This window comes from Macaca mulatta, chromosome 18 (assembly GCF_049350105.2).
Source record: "Macaca mulatta isolate MMU2019108-1 chromosome 18, T2T-MMU8v2.0, whole genome shotgun sequence".
In the NCBI taxonomy this organism is placed as follows: domain Eukaryota; kingdom Metazoa; phylum Chordata; class Mammalia; order Primates; family Cercopithecidae; genus Macaca; species Macaca mulatta.
In genome coordinates this window covers 68,277,485-68,302,654 of record NC_133423.1, presented here as the reverse complement: position 1 = coordinate 68,302,654, position 25,170 = coordinate 68,277,485, and the positions used below count along the sequence as shown (strand labels likewise).

General features: G+C 42.2%; 1 protein-coding gene across 4 annotated transcripts in view; it reads left to right on the top strand.

Moving 5' to 3' along the window:
- TTC39C (tetratricopeptide repeat domain 39C) overlaps window positions 1–25,170 on the top strand; it is a 119,476-nt gene that overhangs the window by 76,815 nt on the left and 17,491 nt on the right. For all 4 annotated transcript variants that reach the window (XM_077974997.1, XM_015121686.3, XM_077974994.1 and 1 more), the window contains one exon: window positions 23,450–23,543. In XM_077974997.1, the coding sequence (XP_077831123.1) occupies window positions 23,450–23,543 (94 nt within the window). The remainder of the gene's footprint in view (window positions 1–23,449; window positions 23,544–25,170) is intronic.

The following is a 25,170-nucleotide window of genomic DNA, read 5'->3' as shown; positions in this document are numbered from 1 at the left end:
CACATCAGTGGGCAAAGAATAGTCTTTTCAGCCAGGCATGTAGCTCAATGCCTATAATCCCAGCACTTTGGGAGGCCAGGGCAGGCAGATTGCTTGAGCTCACGAGTTTGAGACCATCCTGGGCAACATGGTGAAACCCCGTCTCTACAAAAAATATAAAAATTAGCCAGGCATGGTAGTGTACATCTGTAGTTCCAGCTACTCGGGAGGCTGAGGTGGTAGGATGGCTTGAGCCTGGGAGGTGGAGGTTGCAGTAATCCGAGATCATGCCACTGCACTCCAGCCTGGGTGACAAAGCCAGACCATGTGCTGGGATGACTGAGTGTTCACAAATGCAAAACAATGAAGTTGGACCCTTATACTATACATGAAAATTAACTGAAAGTGGATCATAGACCTAAATGTAAGATCTAAAACTATAGAACCCTTGGGTTAGGCCTTGGTTTCCTAGACATGACACTAAAAGCACAGCAACAAAAAAATAAATAAATTGAACTACATCAAAATGAAATATTTGTGCTGTAAAAATACAATCAAGAAAGTGAAAAGACAACCCACAGAATGGGAGAAAATATTTGCAAGTTATACATCTGTTAAGGGACTTGTATTCTGAATATGTAAAGAACTGTTACAACTCAAAAAGACAAGCCAATTTAAAAATGGACAGTGGATCTGAAGAAACATTTCTCCAAGGAAGATAGGCAGTATCATAAATCACTAAGGAAACAAATCAAAACCAAGTAAGATACTGTTTCACACCCACCAAGCTAACTACAGTAGATGAGACAGCCAATAACAAGTGTGGGCAGGGTGCAGAGTGATTGGAACCCTCATTCATTGCCAGTGGGAATGTGAAATGGTGCGACTGCTCTGGACCCAGTTCAACAGTTCCTCAAAATGTCAAACTATATGAAACAGCAATTTCACTCCTAGGAATATACACAAGAGAAATAAAAACCCCACTCCATATTATTATCCATAATAGCCAAAAAGTGGCAACAGCTCAGATGTCTATCAACTGATGATGGATAAACAATATGTGATATATTCATACAGTGGAATATTACTCAGCAATAGAAAGGAATTAAGTACAGATACATACCACAGCATGGATGAACCTTGAAAACATGTTATGTGAAAAAAACCAGTAACGAAGACCTTATGCTGTATGATTCCATTTATATAACATCTTTAGGACGGGTACATCTACAAAGGCAGAAAATAGATTATTGCTTGCTTCAGTGTGGAGGTAGGTGAAGGAATGGTAGGGAGTGACTGCTGATGGCTACATGGTACATAGTTTCTTTTGGGGGGATGAAAATATTTTAGGCCGAGCACAGTGGCTCACACCTGTAACATCAGCACTTTGGGAGGCTGAGGTGGGTGGACCAGTTGAGCCCAGAAGTTTGAGACAAGCCTGGCATTGTGGTGAAACCCCATTTCTACAAAAAATTAGCTGGACGCACACCTGTAGTCCCAGCTATTTGGAAGGCTGAGGTGGGAGGATCATCTGAGCCCAGGATGTTGAGCCTGTAGCGAGCCGTGAAGACCCGAGACCCTGTTTCAAAAATATATATTTTTTAAACTTAGATTGAAGTAGTAGTTGCATAACTATAATATTACTCTATGAATAGTCTAAAGGCTTATTAAATTGTACACTTTAAGTGGGTGAATTTTATGGTATTTGAATTTTATCTCAATAAAGATGTTTTATAAAAGTATTGGCCAGGTGCGGTGGCTCACGCTTGTAATCCCAGCACTTTGGGAGGCCTAGGCAGGCAGATCACGAGGTCAGGAGATCGAGACTATCCTGGCTAACACAGTGAAACCCCGTTTCTACTAAAAATACAAAAAATTAGCCGGGCGTGGTGGCGGCGGGCGCCTGTAGTCCCAGCTACCCGACAGGCTGAGGCAGGAGAATGGCGTGAACCCGGGAGGCGGGGCTTGCAGTGAGCCGAGATCGCACCCCGGCACTCCAGCCTGGGCGACAGAGCGAGACTCCATCTCAAAAAAAAAAAAAAAAAAAAAAGTATTGAGAGTGTGCATTTTCTGTATGATTTTATACAATCTCTTTTTCTTCAGATGTAAGTTGTTGATTAAACCAAGTTTGATGACTTTCAACTAAGATACACAGGCATACATCAGAGACACTGCGGGTTTGGTTCTAGACCACTGCACTAAAGCAAATATCACAATAAAGTGAGTCCCATGAATTTTTGGGTTTCCCAGTGCATATAAAAGTTAAGTTTACATTGTACTGTAGTCTCTTAAGTGTGCAATAGCATTATGTCTAAAAATACGTGTATACCTTAATTAAAAAAAAAAAAACTTTATTGCTAAAAAATGCTATCAATCATCTGAGCCTTCAGCAAGTCGTAATGTTTTGGCTGGTGGAGGGTGTTGCCTAGATGTTGATGGCTACTGGCTGATCAGGGTGGTGGTTGCTGAAGGTGGGGGTGGCTGTGGCAATTTCTTGAAGTAAGGCAACAATGAAGTTTACCCGCCGATTGACTCTTCCTTTCTCAAATGATTTCTCTGTAGAATGTGATGCTGTTTGATAGCATTTTACCCACAGTAGGACTTCTTTCAGAATTAAATCAATCCTTTCAAACCTTACATCTACCTTATCAACTAAGCCTATGTGATGTTTTAAGTCTTCTGTTGTCATTTCAGCAGGGTTCACAGCATCTTCAGCAGGAGGAGATTCCATCACAAGAAACCATTTTCTGCGCTCACTCTTCATAAGCCCCTCCCATCTCTTCATGTTTTGTCCTGCGATTGCAAGTCAGTCCCATCTTCAGGCTCCACTTCTGATTCTAGTTTTCTTGCTATTTCTACCACATTGGCTGTTCCTTCCTCCACTGAAGTCTTGAACCTCTCAAAGACATCTAGGAGGGTTGGAATTAAGTTCTTCCAAACTCCCATTAATGTTATTTTGACCTCCTTCTATGAATCCATGTTCTTAATGGCATTTACAGTGGTAAATCTTTTCCAGAGGGTTTTCAATTTACTTTGCTCAGAACCATCAGAGGAAGCCATGTCTGTGGCAGCTATAGCCTTATCAAATGTATTTCTTAAATAATAAGACTTGAAAGTCAGAATTACTCCTTGTTCCATGAGCTGCAGAATGGATGTTGTGTTAACAGACATGAAAGCAACAGTAAATCTCATTGTACATTTCCATTAGAGCTCTTGGGTGACCAGGTACATTGTCAATAAGCAGTAACGCTTTGAAAAGAATCTCTTTTTTTTTTTTCTTCTGAGAAGTATGTCCCGACAGTGTGCTTAAAATACTCAGTAAACCATGTTGTAAACAGATGTGCTGTCGTTCAGGCTTTCTTTTTCCATTTATAGAGCACAGGAAGAGGAAGAGTAGATTTAGCCTAATTGTGAAGGGCCCTCTGATTTTCAAAATGTTAAGTGAGCATTGTCTTCAACCTAATGTCACCAGCTGAATTCACCCCTCGGAAGAGAGCTACCCTGTCCTTTGAAGCTTTGAAGCCAAGCATTGACTTCTCAAGCTATGAAAATTCTAGATGGCATCTTCTTCCAATAGAAGGCTCTTTTGTCTTCACTGAAAATTGGTTGTTTAGTATAGCCACCTTCATCAGTGATCTTAGCTAGATCTTCTGGTTTTCTTGCTGTGGCTTCTCCATCAGCACTTGCTGCTTCACCTTGCGCTTTTACGTTATGGAGACGGCTTCTTTCCTTAAACCTCATGAACCAACCTCGGCTAATCTTGGGCTTTTCTTCTGCAGCTTCCTCACCTCTGTCAGCCTTCAAAGAATTGAAGAGAGCTGGGATCTTGCTCTGGATGAGGCTTTGGTTTAAAGGAATGTTGTGGCTGGTTTGATCTTCTATCCAGACCACTAAAACTTTATTCGTATCAGCAATAAGGCTGGTTTGCTTTCTTATCATTCGTGTGTTCCCTGGAATAGCACTTTTAATGTCTTTCACGAAGTTTTCGGCTGGGTGCAGTGGCTCACGCTTGTAATCCCAGCTCTTTGGGAGGCTGAGGCCAGCAGATCACCTGAGATCAGGAGTTCAAGACCAGCCTGGCTAACATGGTGAAACCCCATCTCTACTAAAAATACAAAAATTAGCTGGGCGTGGTGGCACATACCTGTAACCCCAGCTACTTGGGAGGCTGAGGCAGGAGAATTGATTGAACCTGGGAGGCAGAGGTTGCAGTCAGCCAAGATCGCACCATTGCACTCCAGCCTGGGCGACAAGAGTGAAACTCTGCCTCAAAAACAAACAAATAAACAAACAAAAAACTTTTCCTTTGCATTCACAACTTGGCTAACTGGCATAAGGCACCTAACTTCTAGCCTTTCTCAGCTTTCAACATGGCTTCCTCATTAAGCTTAATGATTTCTAGCTTTTGATTTAAAGTGAGAGACTTGCAATTCTTTCTTTCACTTGAACACTTAGAGGCCATTGTAGGGTTATTAATCAACCTCAATTAATGTATCTCATGGAATGGGGGGCCCAAGGAGAGGGAGAGAGAAGGGGGAATGGCTGGTTAGTGGAGCAGCCAGATCACACACAACATTTATCAATTAAGTTTGTTGTCTTACGTGAGCACGGTTTGTGGTGCTCCAAAACAATTAAAATAGTAACATCAAAGGTCACTGATCATAGATCACCATAACAAATATAGCAGTCATGAAGAATTTGAAGTTTTGGGAGAATTACCAAAACGTGACACAGAGACACAAAGTGAGCTCATACTGTTGGAAAAATGATGCCAATGGACTTACTCGATGCAGGGTTGCCACACACCTTCTATTTGTTGAAGAAAAAAGGCAGTATCTGTGAAGTGCAATAAAATGAGGTATGCCTGTATTTCTTATATGTTTGTCCAAATTCTAAATGTTTAATATAAATATTAGTGAAGTTAATTATATTTTCCATCTATTATATTACTTTCATTGTGAGAACTAATGTTGCCTTTAATCGTGGGAACTTTGAACATTCAGACCTGTACACATTGTTGTTATAATGATAGACTCACTTCTCCAGAAATGAAATTTATCTTCCGTCCCAAAATAAGATTTATAGACTATTCTGTTTTTAAATTGTAAATGGATATTTAAAAACTATCTTACTGTATTTTCATGCCTCTTTGCATGTGAGATATACATACGGTTTTATTCTGATCCCTTCTGTAAATCAGGGATGTGCTTTTGATTCGAGGATATTTTCTCTTCCTGTCATTGAATCAAATTCTTAAAATAGATAAAATCTTTTTTTTTTACTTTTTGTATTTTATCTTTATACTTTTTATTTTTAAATGAATATTATATAGCTTTGATAATTGTGATAAGGGGACTTAAAAAAGTACATTGACAAGTAGAATTAAAAGATAAAATTATAAACCACAAACTTTATTAACATAAGCTCTATCAAGTTCCAGACTCTTTTGTAAGTGATGGTACCAACCATTTAGTCTATCCTTAAAGAACTATGGGTCCTGGGAATTTAACCATGTCAGTGCAGTCTTTTTTACAGTGCGGTCTTTTTTACATAATTAACTGAAGAAAAATCGGTGCCCTTTAAAATTAGAAAACAAAAAGAAGTCAGAGGGAGCCAAATCAGGACCGTAAGGTGAATGCCTAATGATTCCCAAGGAAACTCTCACAAAATTGGCCTTGTTTGATGAGAGGAATGGGCAGGAACATTGTCACAGTGGAGGACTCTCTGGTGAAGCTTTCCTGGGTGTTTTGCTGCTAAATCTTTGGCTAACTTCCTTAAAACAATCTCATAAATAGCAGATGTTATCGTTCTTTGTCCCCATGCCCAGAAAATCAACAAGCAAAATGCCTTGAGCATCCCAAAAAAACTGTTGCCATCCCCTTTGCTCTTGCTTTCTTTGCTGTGACTAGGCCACTCCCACCTCTTTGTAGCCATTGCTTAGATTGTGCTTGGTCTGCAGGATTGTAGTGGTAAATCCATGTTTCATCTCCTATTACGATTCCTTGAAGAGACGCTTAAGGATCTTGATCCCACTTATTTACAATTTCGATTGAAAACCAACTGTGCCCATGTCTGCAGCTGATCTGGGTGCAGTGGTTTTGGCACCCATCAAATGAAAGTTTGCTCAGCTTTTTTGGTCAGAATGGTGTAAGCCGAACCAATTGAGATGTCTATGGTGTTGGCTATTATTTATGTAGTCCCCTTCAATTAGGGCATGAACAAGATTAATATTTTCTTTGCAAATCTATGTAGATGGCCTGCCACTTTGGGCTTCATCTTCAACATCATCTTGGCCCCTTCATAAACTTAGTTATCCGTTTGCAAACTGCTGATTCTGATCCCTTCTGTAAATCAGGGATGCACTTTTGATTCGAGGGTATTTTCTCTTCCTGTCATTGAATCAAATTCTTGAAATAGATAAAATATTTTTTTTAACTTTTTATATTTTATCTTTATACTTTTTATTTTTAAATGAATATTATATAGCTTTGATAATTGTGATAAGGGGACTTCAAAAAGTTTGGGGAATTATTCCCATAAACTTTTTGTAAAGTGTCAGTGATTTCACCATTCTTTCACCCAAGCCTCACCATAAGTTTTATGTTTGTTCTTGCTTCCATTTAAATGCAGAATTTATGTTGGTCTGATAGGGACTCTTTTCAAATTGATGTCTTATACTTCTTAGTGCCTCAAAGTAGATCCTGCTCAGACATGTTATAACAAGTTAGTATGGGCTTATTTTGGGGTAAAAAAATTTGAAATTCATGCATAGTTTTATTATAATGCACATTATAATATAATACAATATATGATATTATAATATATAATATCATATATGACCATTTTGAAGACCCTGCGTATGCCTTAAATAAAACAACATCATTATTGCCTTTAAAATATATGTTATATTATTTTTTATCCACTTGTTCTCTTACATACATGCATAACTCTCAGTTTCTCAGGTTCTCTGTATTATGGGGAAATTTAAATTTTACTATGTTTATAATATTTCTTAGTCACTGAGGATATATCTTCATTTAGTCATGTTACCTTTTATTTCTCCCATTTTGACTATAAAATTTTTGCATATGTCTGTCCTTTATAGCAAGCAGGGGTCCAGATGAGTAAGTACTTTGTGAAAGTGTGCATGGTTATTTTAGGATTAAGGAAGACCTAGAATTCAGGCTTTCTTTCTTTCCTTTCCTTCCTTTCCCTCCTTCCCTCCCTTCTTTCTCTCTCTCTTCTTTCCTTCCCTCCTTCCTTCCTTTCTTTTCTCCCCTTTCCTTTCCTTTTCTCCCCTCTCCTCCCCTCCCCTCCCCTCACCTCTCACTTCCTCTCCCCTCCCCTTTCCATCTGTCTGTCTCTTGCTTTTTTGCTTTCTTTTCCTCCCTCCCTCCCTTTCTTTTTTCTTTTCTCTTCATCTCTTTTTCTTCTCTTTTTAGATGGAGTTTCGCTTTGTCACCCAGGCTGGAGTGCAGTGGTGCAATCTTGGCTCTTTGCAAACTCTGCCTCCTGGTTCAAGCAATTCTCCTGCCTCAGCCTCCTGAGTAGCTGGCATTACAGCTGAGTAACCCAACAGCACACCTGGCTAATTTTTGTATTCTTAGTAGAGATGGGGTTTCACCATGTTGGCCAGGCTGATCTTCAACTCCTGATCTCAAGTGATCCTCCTGCCTTGGCCTCCCAAAGCGCTGGGATTACAGGCATGAGTCACTGCACCCAGCCTGTACTTTTTTTTTTTTTTGAGACGGAGTCTTGCTCTGTCGCCCAGGCTGGAGTGCAGTGGCACCATCTCCACTCACTGCAAGCTCCGCCTCCCGGGTTCACACCATTCTCCTGCCTCAGCCTCCCGAGTAGCTGGGACTACAGGCGCCTGCCACCGCGCCTGGCTAATTTTTGTATTTTTAGTAGAGACAGGGTTTCACCGTGTTAGCCAGGATGGTCTCGATCTCCTGACCTCATGATCTGCTGATCTCGGCCTCCCAAAGTGCTGCTTTCTTTTTTTAATCCAGTGTTTTTTCTAGTATATCCCACTGCTTTTATTTGCTAAGTTACAGAAATGTGTGTGTGTGTGTGTGTGTATATATATATAGGTCTTAGTTTGGGCTACTATAAAAGAGTACCATAGATTAGGTGACTAAAAGAACACTTATTTCTCACAGTTCTGGAGGCTGGCAGGTATGAGATCACAGTGCCAGAAGATTGGGTGTCTAGTGAGGACCATGTCCTGGTTCATAGATGATGGCTTCTTACTGTGTCCTCAGATGGTGGAAAGGGGCTAGAGAGCTCTCAGGGGTCTCTTTTATGAGGTCACAAATTGCATTCATGAGGGCTTCACCCTCATGACCTGATTACCTCACAAAACTCCCACCTCCTAATACAGTTCCAGTGAGGGTTAAGATTTCATGTATCAGTTTTGTGAGGCAGAAGCATTCAATCCATAACAATGTTATATATAATATATAACTTATATATGTAACTTAGCAATTAATATGTATTCATATTTAAATGTGAATATAAATATTTCTGGGACTTGTTTTTACTAGGCTTTAGGAATAAACCTGATTTGTTTTTAATGATTTGACTAAAACCATCTCTTTCTTACATTTTGGAGAAACAAATCACTTACAGTAATTAAACTGCCATTAAACGTTGGAAGGAATTCTCATGTAACTTACTGTTATGAAATTCCCTTTTGAAATCAGTTTTTTAATAACTTCCCCTATTTCTTTCTATAATGTTACTATATATTTACTTATATCCATTTTAGTTTTATGTTATAGTTTTCTTTCCAAACATATAACTGAACACTAGTTTCAGATCTGTAAAAACGTGGTATTATTTTATTAGACTAATTTGTGTTTTCTTAATTTTATGATTAAGCTTTTGGATTATCATATTGGTTTTGAGAGAGAGAGAGATTGATTTTTTTATCAACTCATTTTTAAATTTCCATTGTTTCTAGTTTCCCTTAACTTAGCTTGTTTTATAGTTTTTGTTAATAGTTTATCATAACACATTTGTTGTATTCGAATAGTTTGATATTGGTGTTGTGGGATTAGGGATTTGATCTTATTCCCTAAATGGAAATTTGGCCTAAATTTCTTTATCTGTTTTACTTGAGAGTGTTTAGGGAGGCTGAAGATTTTATTAAATGTTCATTGTGATGTGTCTTAATTATCTGATTATGATTATAATTCATCTTACGTCCTTTAGTAAACTTCACAGGAGGCCTACTCTGAGTCTGTAGCCTTTGTCCTCTGCCTGGCAGAAACCCGGGGTTTAGAGCTTACCCCTGGAGGCCACTGCTGGGATGAATCCTGGCCCCTCCACTCTTGCTGAGTGACCTCGAACAAGATCCTTCACCTCTTTAAGCCTTGCTTCCCTCCTCAGTGAGATGGGGACCCCAGTAGTACCTTGGCGCAGTTTAGCTGTTAGGGTTCAGTGAGGTGACCCCGGAGGCGTGTGCAGCACAAGGCTTGGAGTGAGTGCCGAGTCGTTGGCTGGAAGGACAGTAGCACTGCAGTGTGACTGTCCTTAGGGCTGCGGCCAGAGTGGAGGGGATTTATTGACATAAGGCTTCCCAGCTTCAGCTTTTAGTGTGTGGCATTGTAGAGAGAACATTGGACTAGAAGTCTGTGAATCTGGTTTCTAGTTTTGGCTCTGCCATAAACAGCAACAATTATTTCCCAATGTTGCTTTCACGTCAGGCAGTCTGAAGGAGCTCAGAGGCCTCAAGCCAGTGGGCCTTCTCTGGTGTTCTTTTTATTCACCTGGATGTTAGGTGGTTGGAATAAGTCAGGGTTTTCTGAAGCACTGGCCCCAGCTCACTGATTGATGGTCAGTTAGTACATGTCCCGTGAAAAGAGGTTCTGTGTCGGGTTAATTGGAATATCCTGGGACTTCTCCCAGGCTTTAGTTTTGCACTGTGATTCTCCAAGGGGAAGATGAGAGTATGCAGTTAATGCCATGTTTAACCAGTTTTTCTGACCAGGAAAATTCCTGTTTATACTGTAGCCTGTGAGACTAAAAGCTTCAGTAGAATGTACTTTGGGAAGCAGTCGGCTAGGTAATTTGTGAGATCTCTTCCAGCTTTCAAATGTTGTGGTTCTGTGAATATATTTTAAAAGCCACTTAATTTTATACTTGAAAAGGATGCATTTTCTGGTTTGTGAATTATATCTCAATAAAGCTTCAAAACTCACTATATAGCTCAATAAAATCTTCAAAACTAACTCCCTGGGATTATTTCTGCTTTTTACAACTTGGCTTTAATTCTTCATTTTAAAAAATTGGCTGAGCACTGTGGCTCATGCCTGTAATCCCAGCACTTTGGGAGGCCAAGGCAGGCATATCACTAGGTCAAGAGATCGAGACTATCCTGGCCAATATGGTGAAACCCCGTCTCTACTAAAACTCAGGAAGCTGAGGCAGGAGAATCCCTTGAACCCAGTAAGCAGAAGTTGCAGTGAGTTGAGATGGTGCCACTGCACTCCAGCCTGGCGACAGAGAGAGACTCTGTCAAAAAAAAAAAAAAAAAAAAAAATCCACATAGCCTCTTCCCCATTGAACACCCTTTACAGAGAGTGTCATTCAGGTCTAGGAAATATTCAGTGTATGGTTTGTTTCTTATACCAGTCTTGATGCATATTAGATCTTCTCAGCTTTCTAGGTTTATCTGTTTGTCTTGAAATGCTGTCTCCATTGGAGTTGTGTGGCTGTGTTTGTAGACTAGTGTATTCTGTATTTCTATTATTTGTTTTTCTGAGTTAATTCTTTGCGTTATCTTCTTCACTGTTATTTTTAATTCTTTGATAACATCTTTAACATAAGCACATTTCTTTTCAACTTACTGCTCTGTTTCACATACATTTTCCCCATCATTTTAAAAGGCATTTTGGTATAGTGGAGAGAGCACCAGGCTCATCTCAAAATGGGGTCTTCAACTTACTGGCCCAGCCCAGCTTTCTGAGCCTGTATCCTCATCTGTAAAAATGAAGGCAGTACTTCCCGTTAGGAGACGGTGTCAGCCTTCAATAGTGCAGCCTGGGAAGGGTAAAGCACTAAGCACAGGGTTCGTTCATCAAGTGCTCCTTTCCTATCTGGACAGAATCGTGTCTGAATTGTAAATCCCACTATGAAGTCCTTTCCATCACAAATGTCAAAATCCTGTCATAACTGTTGAGAGACCAAGGAAATTTTGTAACTGGTGCGTTTTTCATTTCCTCTACCATTAGTGGTGGATTCAGTTGCATAACTTATTTTTCAAGGGGATTGCTATTCATTCATGTGGAGATGCTGAAAACATAACTACTCTATCCATTATTTGTACATAATCAAGTATTTATTGGCTATGCTGTGAAAGGCCTTCTGGGGATGAAAATTCCCTGCCCACAAGAAACATGCAATTCAATTATGAAGAAAGCGTTGTGCATATACTAAAAAGCAAGAAAAAGAAAGCGCCAAGTGAATGGGTGGTTGCTGTGGGTGGAGACGACTGGAGAGGTGGGGCCCGTCCTTAGGTTGAGGAGGCCATGGAACGGGGAGGTCCACAGTGCTGGCTCTGGAGTCAGACTGAGCAGGTTCCCGTTTGGGCTCCACCTCAAAGGCTATGTGGCCTTCAGTGAGGCCTGGAGATTGTACTCCTGGCCAAGGAGGAAGGTTTGCCCTCTTACCAGGCACAGGGTTAAGAGCACCCCACATGTTTTGGCCCCTCTGATTAGGATGATGAGACCAGGATAAGCTTATTAAAGCAGCTTTGCTGAAAGGCTCTTTACCTAGGCCAGTGTGGTGGCTCACGCCTGTAATCCCACCACTTTGGGAGGGCCGGGTGGGAGGAGTTCGAGACCAGCCTGGGCAACATGGCAAAACCCTGTCTCTACAAAAAATACAAAAGTTAACCAGGTGTTGTGTGCACATAGTGCCACCTACTCGGGGGGCTGAGGTGGGAGGATCCCTGGAGTCTAGGAGGCAGAGGTTGCAGTGAGCCGTGATCGCGCCACTGCACTCCAGCCTGAGCAACAGAGTGAGACCCTGTCTGGGAAAAAAAAAGAAAAAGAAAAAAAGGCTCTTTACTTAGCCTCTCCTTGCTCCACATCAGAATGTTAATTTCCAGCTGCCTCATTCTGTCTAAATAAGTCATATTCATTTGAGAATGTGGTGAAGTTCAAAAGTACGTCAAGGTACAGATAGACATCTTGCGTTCCAGAAATACATACTATTTACATTTGCTCAATACCTGACTATTGACTATAATTATCAGGTGGGGATCTGTGTCTTCTAAACAGTCATTCACAGTAGGCACTGGAGGTGTTCTTGTTGGAAATTATTTATACAAACCATGAAAGGACAAATGGAGACATGCGGAACATCCTTGTGGTATGAAAATCTGTGTGTAATTTACTTATCTGCCATTGGTCTGCATAGCCAGCAGTAACAAACAGCTCGCAGGTGGTCTGGTTCTTGGAAACTCACTGAACTCCCCTGCCTTGTCTCCTATAGGGCATATATTTCAAGGTCAGCATCAGCTTTTGTCTGCTGTATGTATCTCTTTCACATGTGATGTTCACATTCAGAGTCACTTTCTTATACTATATGGAGTTTTATGAATGAGTTAGGAATTTCAGAGGCCACTTCTTTCTGCCCTTCCCACCTGCCCCTCCTCCTGCCCCAGTCTCAGCCAACGCTGTTTTTCTCCTGGACGGTCACATCATCCTGACTCCCTGCTTTTGCTCTTCTTGCCCTGCAGTGTGTTCTAACATATCTGTCAAAGTAACTTCATTAGTAAAATTTAGGTTACATTACATCATGTCTCTGTACAAAACCCTTAAATAACTTCCCTTCCCATTCAGTGCGAAATCCCAAAATCACTTTTTTTTTTTTTTTTTTTGAGGTGGAGTCTCGTTCTGTCACCTAGACTGGAGTGCAGTGGTGTCATCTCAGCTCCTTGCAACCTCCACCTTCTAGGTTCAGGCGATTCTCCTGCCTCAGCCTCTCGAGTAGCTGGAATTACAGGCACTTGTCACCACACCTGGCTAATTTTTGTATTTTTAGTAGACACTGGGTTTCACCATGCTGGCCAGGCTGGTCTTGAACTCCTGACCTCAAATGAGCCACCCACCTTGGCCTCCCAAAGTGCTGGATTATAGGTATGGGCCACTGCACCCAGCTCCAAATCCCACATTCTTATAATGGTCATCAGGGCCTGCATGAACTGACCGTCTGTTGCCTCTGCAGCCTTATCGCCCACCCACTATGGCCATCCCCACTCCACCCCTGCCCCACTGGCTTCCTTCCTTCCTTAAACGCCCAGGGCACAGGGCTGCCTCGGGGCCTTTGTGCTTTCTGGGCCCTGCCTAGGACATTTTTACCTGTGATACCTGCTTTCACCAGTACCTCACTTCCTTGAGTTTGTTCAGAGTCACCTCTCAGGGAGACCACCCACCTCATCCCTACCCAGAGACTTCTCTCGGGACACTGCATAAAGGGGTTTCCTTATTTGTTTATTTTCTGCCCCTCCCCATTAGAATGAGAACATAAGATCCATGAGGACAGAGACTTGGTTTGGGCCACTGCTGTATCTCAAATGCCTAGACCAGTGCCCAGTGCTTAGAGCAGGGTGTGTATGTGTGGTGTGTGTGACTGTGCATGTGTGTGTGATGAATGAATACAAAGTACAGTCTCTCGTTCTTTTCCTCTCAGTTGTGCTGTGATGATGGTTATGTTTCTATAGCTCCTGGACTCTTGTCAGAATGGGAGCAGCCATATTTATGGCATGTGGAAACAGCTCCCTAATTATGCAAATTTCGTGAATTCCACATCCCCGGTAGTAGTAAAAGCTCCATCTCCCCCATCAAGGACTTTCTAAACATAACTCTAAAATCAAAGCATATTAAGAAAAAGATGGATAAAATTGATCATAAATTGATCAAAAGATTGATAGAATTGACATAAAAATAAACTTCTGTATTGTAAAAATATTATAAAGTTCAAAAAAAGAAAAAAAAAGAAACCCTGGATGCTAACCTACTAAAGGTTAGCATCTTTAATGTAGAAAGAGTTCTTTCAAAATTAGGACATAATGGAAGGATAATAAATAAAAGCACAGAAAAAGAAAAATGCCAAAACACCTAAGCTGGGTAGTCAGGAAATAAGGTATACACATGGCCAGTAACATGTGAACCTCGCAAAAATCCAGGAAATGCCAGTTAAAACAACATGGAGAAATGGTTGGCTAATACTGAAAACATTCAGTGTGAATAAAAGATATAGGGAAATTGACCCTTTACAAACTGTTGGTACATATGGAAAATTACTAAAATCTTTATGGCTGGTGATCGGGTATTTATACAAATTTCTGTTATAATTTGCCAACCTAAGAGGGAAATAGGCATGCATATATGAAATACCTATGCGTGCACACACACGCCTGCACATACACATACACACGCACACACACTTGTAGGCAGGCACCACACTGGCCCACCTTCATCACCTGTGAGAACTCCTGGGGTGGCTTCTGAGTGGGATGTGGGGAGCACTGTGACTTGCCTCGCTGGACAGGTGCTCACCCTTGCCCTTACACCGGAGAAAGACACTTCCATGCCACCACATAGGTGATGGTGGACGGAGGTGAATGGATCCCCAAAGAAGGAACACCCCTGACAGTTGGTGTCTTGGTTTCCTATGGCTGCCGTAACAAAGTATCACAAACTGGGGACTTAAACAACAAAAGTGTATTGTCCCGCAGCTCTGGGCTAGATGTCCAAAATTAGAGTCAGCAGAATTAGCTCCTCTGAGGGCTGTGAGGGAGAACCTGTTCCATTCGTCTCTCCTGGCTTCTGGGGCTTGCTGGCAAGCTTTGCCATGTCCTGGCCTGTAGAAACGTCGCCCCGTCTCTGCCTCCACCTCTGCATGGTGTTCTCTCTTTGCGCTGGCCTCTGCGTCTGCATTTTCCCCCTTTATGAGTGCGTGAGGACCCACCCTACTCCAGTGTGACCTCATCTAAACCTAACTCATCACATCTTCAACAACCCTGTTTCCAAATAAGGTCACATTCTGATGTAGGGCTTAGGACTTTAACATGAATTTGGAGGGACACAATTCAGTCCCTAATGGTTGACAACTAGTGCCAATTAGTGTCTCGCCACGGGCAACTGGACGTTTCACTCCCTTTTTATGCAGATGCCATCGGTGCCCTGGTCACCTCCAAGCACACCACCTACATGTTCTTCCAGAGGTCTCAGAACAGAAAGATTCTCACACCATATTAAAATGGGCTGGAATCACGCAGTTTACTGAATTGATGTAAATCGCTCAGTGAATAGCCTGGGGAAAGAGAAAGCATCAGTTAGTGCTCTCAGGAGAGGCTGCAGGCTGGGTGGGTGGGAAGACTGTGCAACCTGGGTGCTGGGGTGTGCAACATGCAGTGTCCTCCCCTCCCTTCCTCTGCACATCCGTCTTCCTCACTGACATGTGGTTAGAAGGACCAGCGTTGTGTTTGAGAGAGGGGGCCTGCAGGTGGAGGGCATCCTGGGCTGTGGCACATAATTGATCAGAGAGACCCATGGGGATGAGTACACCTGGCCATAGTGCAGTAGACTGATGGACATCCATGGGTTGTTTTGTTTTGTTTTGTTTTGAGATGGAGTCTGGTTCTGTGGCCCAGTGCAGTGGCACTATCTCGGCTCACTGCAACCTCCACCTCCTGGGTTCAAGCAATTCTCCTGCTTCAGCCTCCTGAGGAGCTGTGATTACAGGTGCATGCCACCACGCCTGGCTGATTTTTGTGTTTTTAGTAGAGACGGGGTTTCACCATGTTGGCCAGGCTGGTCTTGATCTCCTGACCTCAAGTGATATGCCTGCCTCAGTGTCCCAAAGTGCTGGGATTACAGGTGTGGGCCACTGCGCCTGACGCAGCCATGAGTTTTATTGGTGTTTTGCTGGGCAGAGGATACCTGGTGCCTGAATGGGTGTCACCAGTGGATGGTCAAATTAAGACCTCATGAATATTAAGTTTCATGTATATTTAGTATGCTAAATATTTATTGTTTGTATATTTAATCTCATGCATAGTTAGTTCCCAAATGCCTCATGAATATTAAATATCTCTTAGGCCTTTCATCCTTCTCTCATTAACACACACACGTACACACACACACATCCATATGCACACTCTACTTGCTGAGTGCTTCTTTTATTCTAAATATATCCCATGAATTTTGCTATTCTAACTGATATGTTTTGGCTGTGTCTGCACCCAAATTTCATCTTGAATTGTAGTTCTCATAGTCCCCATGTGTCATGGGAGGGGCCAGGTGGAGATAATTGAATCAGGGAGGCAGTTTCCCCCATCCTGTTCTCATGATAGTGAGTGAGTTCTCATGAGAGCTGACAGTTTTGTAAGGAGCTTTTCCCCTCCTTTGCTCTGCACTTCTCTTGCCTGCCACCATGTAAGACGTGCCTTTGCTCCTCCTTCACCTTCTGCCATGATGCAAGGCCTCCCCAGCCATGTGGACCTGTGAGTCCATTAAACTTCTCTTTTTTCATAAATTATCCAGTCTCAGGTATTTCTTTATAAGCAGTATGAAAATAGACTAATACACTAACAAACTTTTGTTTTTGAGACAGGGTCTCCCTCTGCCACCCAGGTGGGAGTGCAGTGGTGCAATCACGGCTCATTGCAGATTCGACCTCGCGGGCTCAAGCGATCCTCCCACCACAGCCTCCCAAGAAGGTGGGGCTACAGGCATGTGCCACCAAACCCACCTAATTTTTTGTCTTTTGTAGAGATGGGGTTTCACCATGTTGCTTAGGCTCTAACAGGCTTTTTACTTACTAGTTGCTTAAAACGTCTTAAAATAGAATGTGCTTATGTTTTACAAACTGCAAACTTATTTATCTAACAGATTTGAACATTCTCAAAGGCAAATGCACATCAAAGCTATAGAATTAGGGAAGAAGGGACTATTGTGTTCTGTGATTTGTCCCTGCAACAGTCACCTCTTGTCCGATGTTTAACCCAACAGATGGAAGTGACACCAACATTATCTTAATGCCAGCAGACAGGGCTCTGAACTGAAACCTTTGCGCATGTGAGCTTTTTGTCATTTAACATTAAATATGATTTGGAGATGGCACAAAAGGAAACTGCTCGCTTGGGAAGCAGAATCTTGTGTTACAGATTTGGGGAGGGCTGGAACTTGACATCCCTTTGGCAATATAGTCTGGGCCAAATCCCCAAAAGAACTAGGGCTTGTTTCCATTTCTACTCTTTTCGCAACTCTAGACATGGAACCTTTTGCTGGGTAGCTGAGTTCGTTCAGCAAGTCCTCTCAGTTGGGTATTGCTGGTGAGCATTTTTCAATAGAACAATAGGGAACATTAGTAGACCCCAGGCTTCATGTGTTGACTCTGAGAATCATTCAGACTTTTTTGTATCTTCATGTTTATATGTTGAGATCTTTATATAGAGCTTTAAAAGTACATTAGTATGGAAATATCAATAATAGCTTGAATTTTTTAATTGTGTGGAAAATGTCACCTGTAGTTGCTCCATCCTTTTATAGTACATGGTTTATTTCTCTTTGTCCCTTCTCTTGCCACAGAACATGCATGTGTTTGTTTGGATATTAGGCAAGAGTACATTCTTGTGTATTTATGATAGGATCTTAAACAGATCTTAATTATGCCTGTTGGATAAAATCTGGCATTTCTCCTAGTGAGTCTGAAACAGTTGGTAGGAGACTTAATTGCCATTTACTGTGAGTGTGTGTTCAGAATGTTGGAAAACAATATTGTGGATTATTTCCCACCACTATTAACAGGTGACACTTATTTTTAAAGACAAGGTACCTTTCCTAAGAGTATTATACTTAAATGAAATTTATTTCAACATCCCAGCTGGGTGCTGTGGCTCATGCCTGTAATCCCGGCCAACACAGGAGGACTGCCTGAGGCCAGGAGTTCGAGAACAGCCTGAGAAACATAGCAAGACCCCCGTCTCTACAAAAAAAAAAAATACCACAAAAAGTTAAAAATTAGCCAGATTCGTGGTGTGCACACATAGTCCCAGCTACTCAGGAGGCTGAGGTGGGAGGATTGCTTGAGCCCAAAAGTTCAAGGCACTCCAGCCTGGGTGACAGAGCAAGACCCTGTTTTTATAATAATAATAATAATTAAAGAAACTTAAAAATTAAACAAAATTTCAACACCCACTGAGAATATAAACAAAGCAAATTATTTCCTAAGGTTCAAACTTGTGTTGATTATAAAGTTGGTGCTAGAATTGGGTAGTATTGTCTAAAGTCTAATATTCTTTGTTACACTGTGTGGCCATTAAGAAAAACATTTAAATTATGGCGATTTAAACATTTAATTATTCAGTTGAAACGCATGGCTTTAGAAAGTGAACTAGTTATTTATACAGTTCAGAGCACAGGAAATATGAAAATATTTGCAGCTGGTTCTGCAAGTCTAGCATTATCCTGATAACCAAAGAGTAAAGCACTGAATGAAAAATGTTTGGTCGTGCATTCCCAATATCGAAATTCTAAACAAGCCGGATGCAGTGGCTCATGCCCGTAATCCCAGCACTTTGGCAGGCTGAAGCAGGAGGATCACCTGAGGTCGGGAGTTCAAGACCAGCCTGGCCAACATGGTGAAACCCTGTCTCTAGTAAAAATCCAAAAAATTAGCAGGGTCTGGTGGTGCACACCTGTAATCCCAGCTAATCAGGAGGCTAAGGCACGGGAATCACTTGAACCCAGGAGGCAGAGATTGCAGTGAGCTGAGCCGAGATCACGCCTCTGCGCTCAAGCCTGCGCAACAGAGTAAGACTCTGTCTAAAAAAAAAAAAAAAATTTAAATGATAGCAAATTAAATCCAACATTGTAATTTTAAAATGCTATACTATGACCTGGTAGGACTTATTCCAAAACGGCAGTGTGGTTCAGCCTCAGGTAATGTGTTCCTGTTATTCCGTGCATTAAGGAAATATAATTGATAAAACCATACGGTCCTATCAATGGCATTTAATAAAATGTACTACTTGGTCCAAATTTAAAAAAAAAACTGTTAGTAAGGTATAAATGGGAAGGAAATTTCTTATTTAGTAAAAAATGGCATCTACTTGCAGCAAGCCCTATTTAATGGTGAAACCATATTTAATGGTGGCCTCATTAAAGACAGCAATGCAGCGTGCTGTTATAATTCAGTATTTTAATTGGTGCTTCTAGCCAATTAACAAACAAATTTGTTCTGGAAGAAGAGACAGTACTGTCACTTGCAAATTATTTTAATGCCTCCATGGAAAATCCAAGGAAATTAAATATATATATATATATATATATATATATATATATATATATATATATATATATGAGAGAGAACTCCTAAGAGGATGATATTGTGTCATACACAAAATCAACTTGCCAAAACCCAGAGTTTTCCCACATACCAGCAACACTCACTTAGAGAATAAAATGGGGCAATGAATACCTTTTAGAGTTGCTAGAAGAACTAGAAAATATCTAGGAATATACCGGTAAGAGGACAGGCTCGAATAACTGGAAAAATATGCTCCATCTTTAGTAACAATGCCATGGCAGCAGATTATGCTGATGTGAATTTGTCAATAAATATGCCCTACTTAATTTGGCAAAGGTTTGTGCTTTGTGTTCTTCCCGGCTTTTGCTGGAAGCAGATACAGCTAGCCAATATTGTTTCTCATTTTACTAGTGAGGAAACTGAGGCTTGGAGTGGTTTTTGTGACACAGTGTGTCCAGGTATAATTAATGAGACAAAAGCCTAGATGGCACTAAGTCAGTCCTGGCCTAGTGGCTTTTTATACCAGCCCATTTTAAAGCAAATGCTTTTGAGGTCAGAGTATCTGTATTTCTTTAAAATTGAACTGTGAATCAAGTATCCAGTTGAAGATAATTCTTTCTCTGGTCCATGGTGGACTAGAAAGACTTATTTTTTTTTGAGACAAAGTCTCGCTCTGTCACCCAGGCTGGAGTGCAGTGGCGCGATCTTGGCTCATTGCAACCTCCACCTCTCAGGTTCAAGTGATTCTCCTGCCTCAGCCTCCTGAGTAGCTGGGACTACAGACACGTGCCACCACACCCGGCTAATTTTTTGTATTTTTAGTAGAGATGGGGTTTCACCATGTTAGCCAGGCTGGTGTCAATCTCCTGACCTCGTGAGCCACCACGCCCAGCCTCTGTGAGAGTTTTTATGATGACAAATTAAGATATCCACCATGGGCTGGGCACGGGGGCTCACACCTGTAATCCCAGCACTTTGTGAGGCCAAGGTGGGCGGGTCACAAGGTCAGGTGTTTGAGACCAGCCTGGCCAATGTGGTGAAACCCCATCTCTAGTAAAAATATAAAAATTAGCCTGGCGCAGTGGTGCATGCCTGTAGTCCCAGCTACTCGGGAGGCTGAGGCAGGAGAATCGCTTGAACCTAGGAGGCGGAGGTTGCAGTGAGCCAAGATCACGCCGCTGACTGCAGCCTGGGCGACAGAGCGAGACTTTGTCTCAAAAAAAAAAAAAAAAAAAAAAAAAATCTCACAGATCATTTTTTTCTTTTAAATTTTTTTAGTGAGAATGGGCATGGTGGCTTATGCTTGTAATCCCAGGACTTTGGGAAGCCGAGGTGGGAGGATCACCTGAGCCCAGGAGTTTGGGACCAGCCTGGGCAATGTAGTGAGACCCGGGTCTACAAAATATAAATTAAAAAAAAACTTTAGCCATATACAGCTGCGCATGCCCGTAGTCCCAGCTACTTAGGAGGTTGAGATGGGAGTATTGCTTGAGCCTGGGAGATTGAGGCAGCAGTGAGCCATGAATGCACCACTGCACTCCAGCCTGGGAGGCAGAGCTAGACCCTGTCTTTAAATTATATATATATATGAGAAATAAGGGAAAATCTATTTCAACTGTGCTAATGGTTGTTCGTCATAATTCCTCACTCAGTGATCAGGATAGAACTAGAATGAATTCTGTAGTTCTGCTTACTCTCGGCGTAATGCCATTGAGCTCCACAGCCTGGCCTCAGTCAGTGCTTTCACGCCTTCTGGAGGCTGCGGGGAGAACCCTGCCTTGCCTCTTCCAGCCTCTGGTGGCTGCTGGCCTTCCTTGACTTGTGGCAGCATCACTCCAGGCTCTGCCTGCACAGTTGACAGTGTCCCCTTCTCTCCTATGTGTGTCACTTTGAAGGATACATGTGATTGTATTTAGGGCCAACCTGGCTAATCCAGGATAGTCTCTCACATCTCAGGATCCTTGAGTTAACCACGTCTGCGTACACGCTCCCCAACCACGTCTGCGTACACGCTCCCCGAAGAAAGCACACTTTAGAGGCAGTTGAGGCAGAATTTTGATTACTAGTCAGTTGTTACCTTGTTGACCTTGACCAAGCTCCTTAACTTCTTTGAACTTTACTTTCTTCATCTGCAAATAGAATTAATACATGCCTACCTCAGAGAGTTTGAAAGGGTTAAGAGAAATAATTTGATTGAAATACTACCTGAATTTCTTTTTCCTTTACTGGGATTCAAAGCTTTGTTTGGACTCATCTTTTTATCTCCAGAGCCTGTCCCTGGCACATAGCGGTTGCCCAGTAAATGTTTCCTGATTAATTTTCTGTTCTCTGAAGGGCAGCGTGCTATTGCACTGTCATGTACTGTGGGGGACAGCAGGGGACGGCTCGGTGGTGATGCCCCATCTAGAAACATTCTGTATGTGAGAACTATGTCATTAATTTAGCAAAGTGAGAGAGGTGTGCAAAGCTGAACCCGTAATGCTGTGGTTTCTGTATAAATATGCTAAATGGAGTGCATATCTGATTCAGGAGAAGAACTGTTGACCCCAAAAGGGAAAAATTAAACGTGGGGTGTGACATGAGTGTCGAGATACCTCCACACGCGCTCATGCACACATTCCTGCGTCATAAAGGATTGCTTTTTCTTGTTTTCAACCCTGATGTTTTGTATTTGGGCTGTGTGCTAACAGTCAGTGTCAATGCCTGCCTTCCGAGCTATGGGCGATTCCCGTTGCTGTGAGGTTTCCTCCAAGTGGACGTTAAGTTACTGAGAACAGGAATCAGGGATGCGGTGGTACGTGTCTTCTGTGGCTACCTGGTCAGCATTCATAAACAGTGATAATGGATTGAATGCTGTGGTTTCAACCTTCCTGACAACAGAGGAGAGTGTTACTTTGGGGCATGAGCAGTTATTGATCCAGCTGGGCCTTGGTTAATGAGTCATGTGGCTTACAGTGTTCCTGAGTCACAGGCTGTCCTGAGGATCACCTGCTGACTCATCAGTGCCCTTGTTTCCCCGAGGCCTCCTGCAGTGACGTGCCGAGGAAAGGAGCCCAGGTCTGCGGGTGGGGGACCTGTCCTCTGAGAAGCCTGCAGCTTCTCCTCCAGGACCCTTCCGCCCCACCTGGCTGGCTGTGGACAGAAGGGGCAGTTGGGAGTGTTGGAGAGGGAGGAAGCATAGAGAAGCAGCAGGAGGCACACCTGGAAGCCCAGGGGCGGGAAGTCCACCTCCCTGCAAGTGTAGGGCAGTGATGAGAGGAGCCCTGGCACCAGCAGAGCAAGAAAAAAATGCACGCACCGTTCAGAATAAGCTGTCAGGTCGTCTGGGTGTTCAAGATTTATTTATTAATGATACATGACATTTAGCATTTCTCAATGCCTATCTAAGATGAAACTAACCCTTCAAATCCTGGTGATGCTTTTGAGCTGCTCCTCTCGGGTACTTGTGGCATCGTGTTGGCAGACCCTGAACGAGATCTTTAGTGGAGTAAAAAATGAAATGTGTTTAACTGGGAGTAAGTAGAGCCGACATTTGAGAGTTTGCTGGGTCCCAGGCAGTGTTATGTGAATGCAAATGTTGGAAATGTAATCTGGATCCTCAGAGAATTTCTGAAGTGTTGGGAGAGGAGATTTGATGAGCAGAAGCAATTGGAGAACAGCATTCTAGGGTATAGAAGCAAACTGTCAACTGTATGGTGAAGGGCTCACTGAGGACCGGGCTAATGAGAGTGGCTTCGTGCATTCACTCAGTAGTGATTGAGAGACTTCTGGGCCAGGGCTGGGTGCACACAGGGGGATGAAATAGAGTCCCTTCCCTTTTCACACCTATGTGGTAAAAAGGAGCTAGATTAGCAAACTATTAAAATCCAACATATCCTGCAAGTATGAGAGAATGCAGAAGGAGAAGGCGGTGCCAGCTGAGCCCTTACCACCTGAGAAAGGAGAGGTTCTCTGTGCTTAGGTTAATTTCACAGCTGTGTGGGGGCAAATCGGAGTATTTTCCTAGCAATCTTTAAACCGCTGTCTTCTATACTGCTTAACCTGTTTAAAATAACTATGAAGGAAAAAGATGCTTTTGAATTATGATGATTGTAATGTTATCGACAGATCTTAGCCGATAATTCTGTTTTCCTTTCCTCCTTAGTGTCAAATCAACAGTGCCTTGACGTCTTTCCACACTGCTTTGGAACTTGCAGTAGATCAGAGAGAAATTCAACATGTCTGTCTCTATGAAATTGGTAAATATGAAATGTCTGTCCAGCCTCTTTTTTAGGAAGTAGTATTAATGCAGTGTTTTAGCTTTCATGCCATTTGATGCGTGTCTGCAAAATGCTTGATGCCTTCTGTAGTAAGAAGGACTTCAATTATTCCCATAGCACATGCAATGATACTTCTCTCTCTGATTCTCATTACTTCTTTATAACACTTTTTCTTTACAGCATTTTGATTTTAGGATAATAGGTGATGTTAAATGAATTGATTAAATGACCAGAAATACCTTATTGGACTGTGCATTAGAATTCAAAGCTCTTTGTTACTCCTTCCCACCAGTGTTCACTTGAGAAGAAAAATAGGAGACAGGAGATAGTTGGACTCAAGCCCCAATGTTTTTCATCAACTAGCTCTGAGACCTTGGACAAGTTGCCCAAACCTTCCTAGCCACGTAGTTGCCATTGGAGTTAAGGTGCCTCCCCTTGTAGCAGCTGTCAGGTTTAGATGACATGACGTGTGAAGCCTCATGCAGGGGACCTGGCACGGAAGGCCCTCCATACATGTTAGCTGCCACCTTCTGCTTCTCCCTTACTGGAGAGACAGTCACAAACAAACCTGGAAGGCTTTATCTGCCTAAGATTTTCCCCCTTCTCCTCCAAAATTGTTGCTATGGGTCTTTGCTGACTGCACTGAAACTCTGATCCTATTACATTTGTAATTGCAAAATCTTTCTCTGTAACAGTTTCTCCATTGTGCTGGGAATAGTAAACACAACTTCGAAATTGAAACAAAAAAATTTTTAAATAAGGGACTCAGACTTTTCAGAGTTTCACTTAGCTAATACAACAAGGTCACATAATGTAGCACATAAGAAAGGAATGACAGAGACAAAAAGAAAGGAGAAATGATGAGGTAGTGACGAGACTCCAAAGGGAAATTGAGACTTAAAAAGTTTTCTGCAGAGGGACAGGGAAGTGGAGACAGAATGCTCGGGGAAGCAGCTGACACCTGTCAGTTTGGGGGGGTCAGGCCCTGTGCTGCCTGCCACTTGCTTTGCCTGCTGTGGACACAATTGTCTTCCTGAATCCTTTTAAGGAAAACTGAAAACCAAAAGATTGTGAACTGCCCAATAAACAATATTACGTTTTAAATGCCTGTTGTGGTTTAAAAAGAGGCAATGAAGTATAATCCAGTGGAAAATATGTTTCTGTGTCATCTACACTCTGCTGGGGCTCTGCTTAGTAGCCATAATATAGAATGAAATGTGTTTCAAAGAACTTGAATGAAAAACTCTAGCTTTGATGGACTTTTATTGGTGCATCATTTCAAGGCCTATGACAGGATAGGATGTTAGAGCAGAAGGAAGCTTAGAAATCATCCAACTCAGGCCTTAGGAAGGTTAACTCAGGAGGTGGTAGTAACTCGGGCTTCCGATTCAGGCTCAGAAGCTTGAGTTAGTACTTTTTCCTGAGTTATTTCTGACTTACTCCTGAATTATTCCTGACTTATTCCTGAGTCAGTGCTTCCTTCCATCTCTATTTTGCATTTAATTCAAATCTTTCCCCGGTATCTATGCTAGGATAAAAATAATCAGCCCAGACCGGGCACGGTAGCTCACGCCTGTAATCCCAGCTCTTTGGGAGGCTGAGGGGG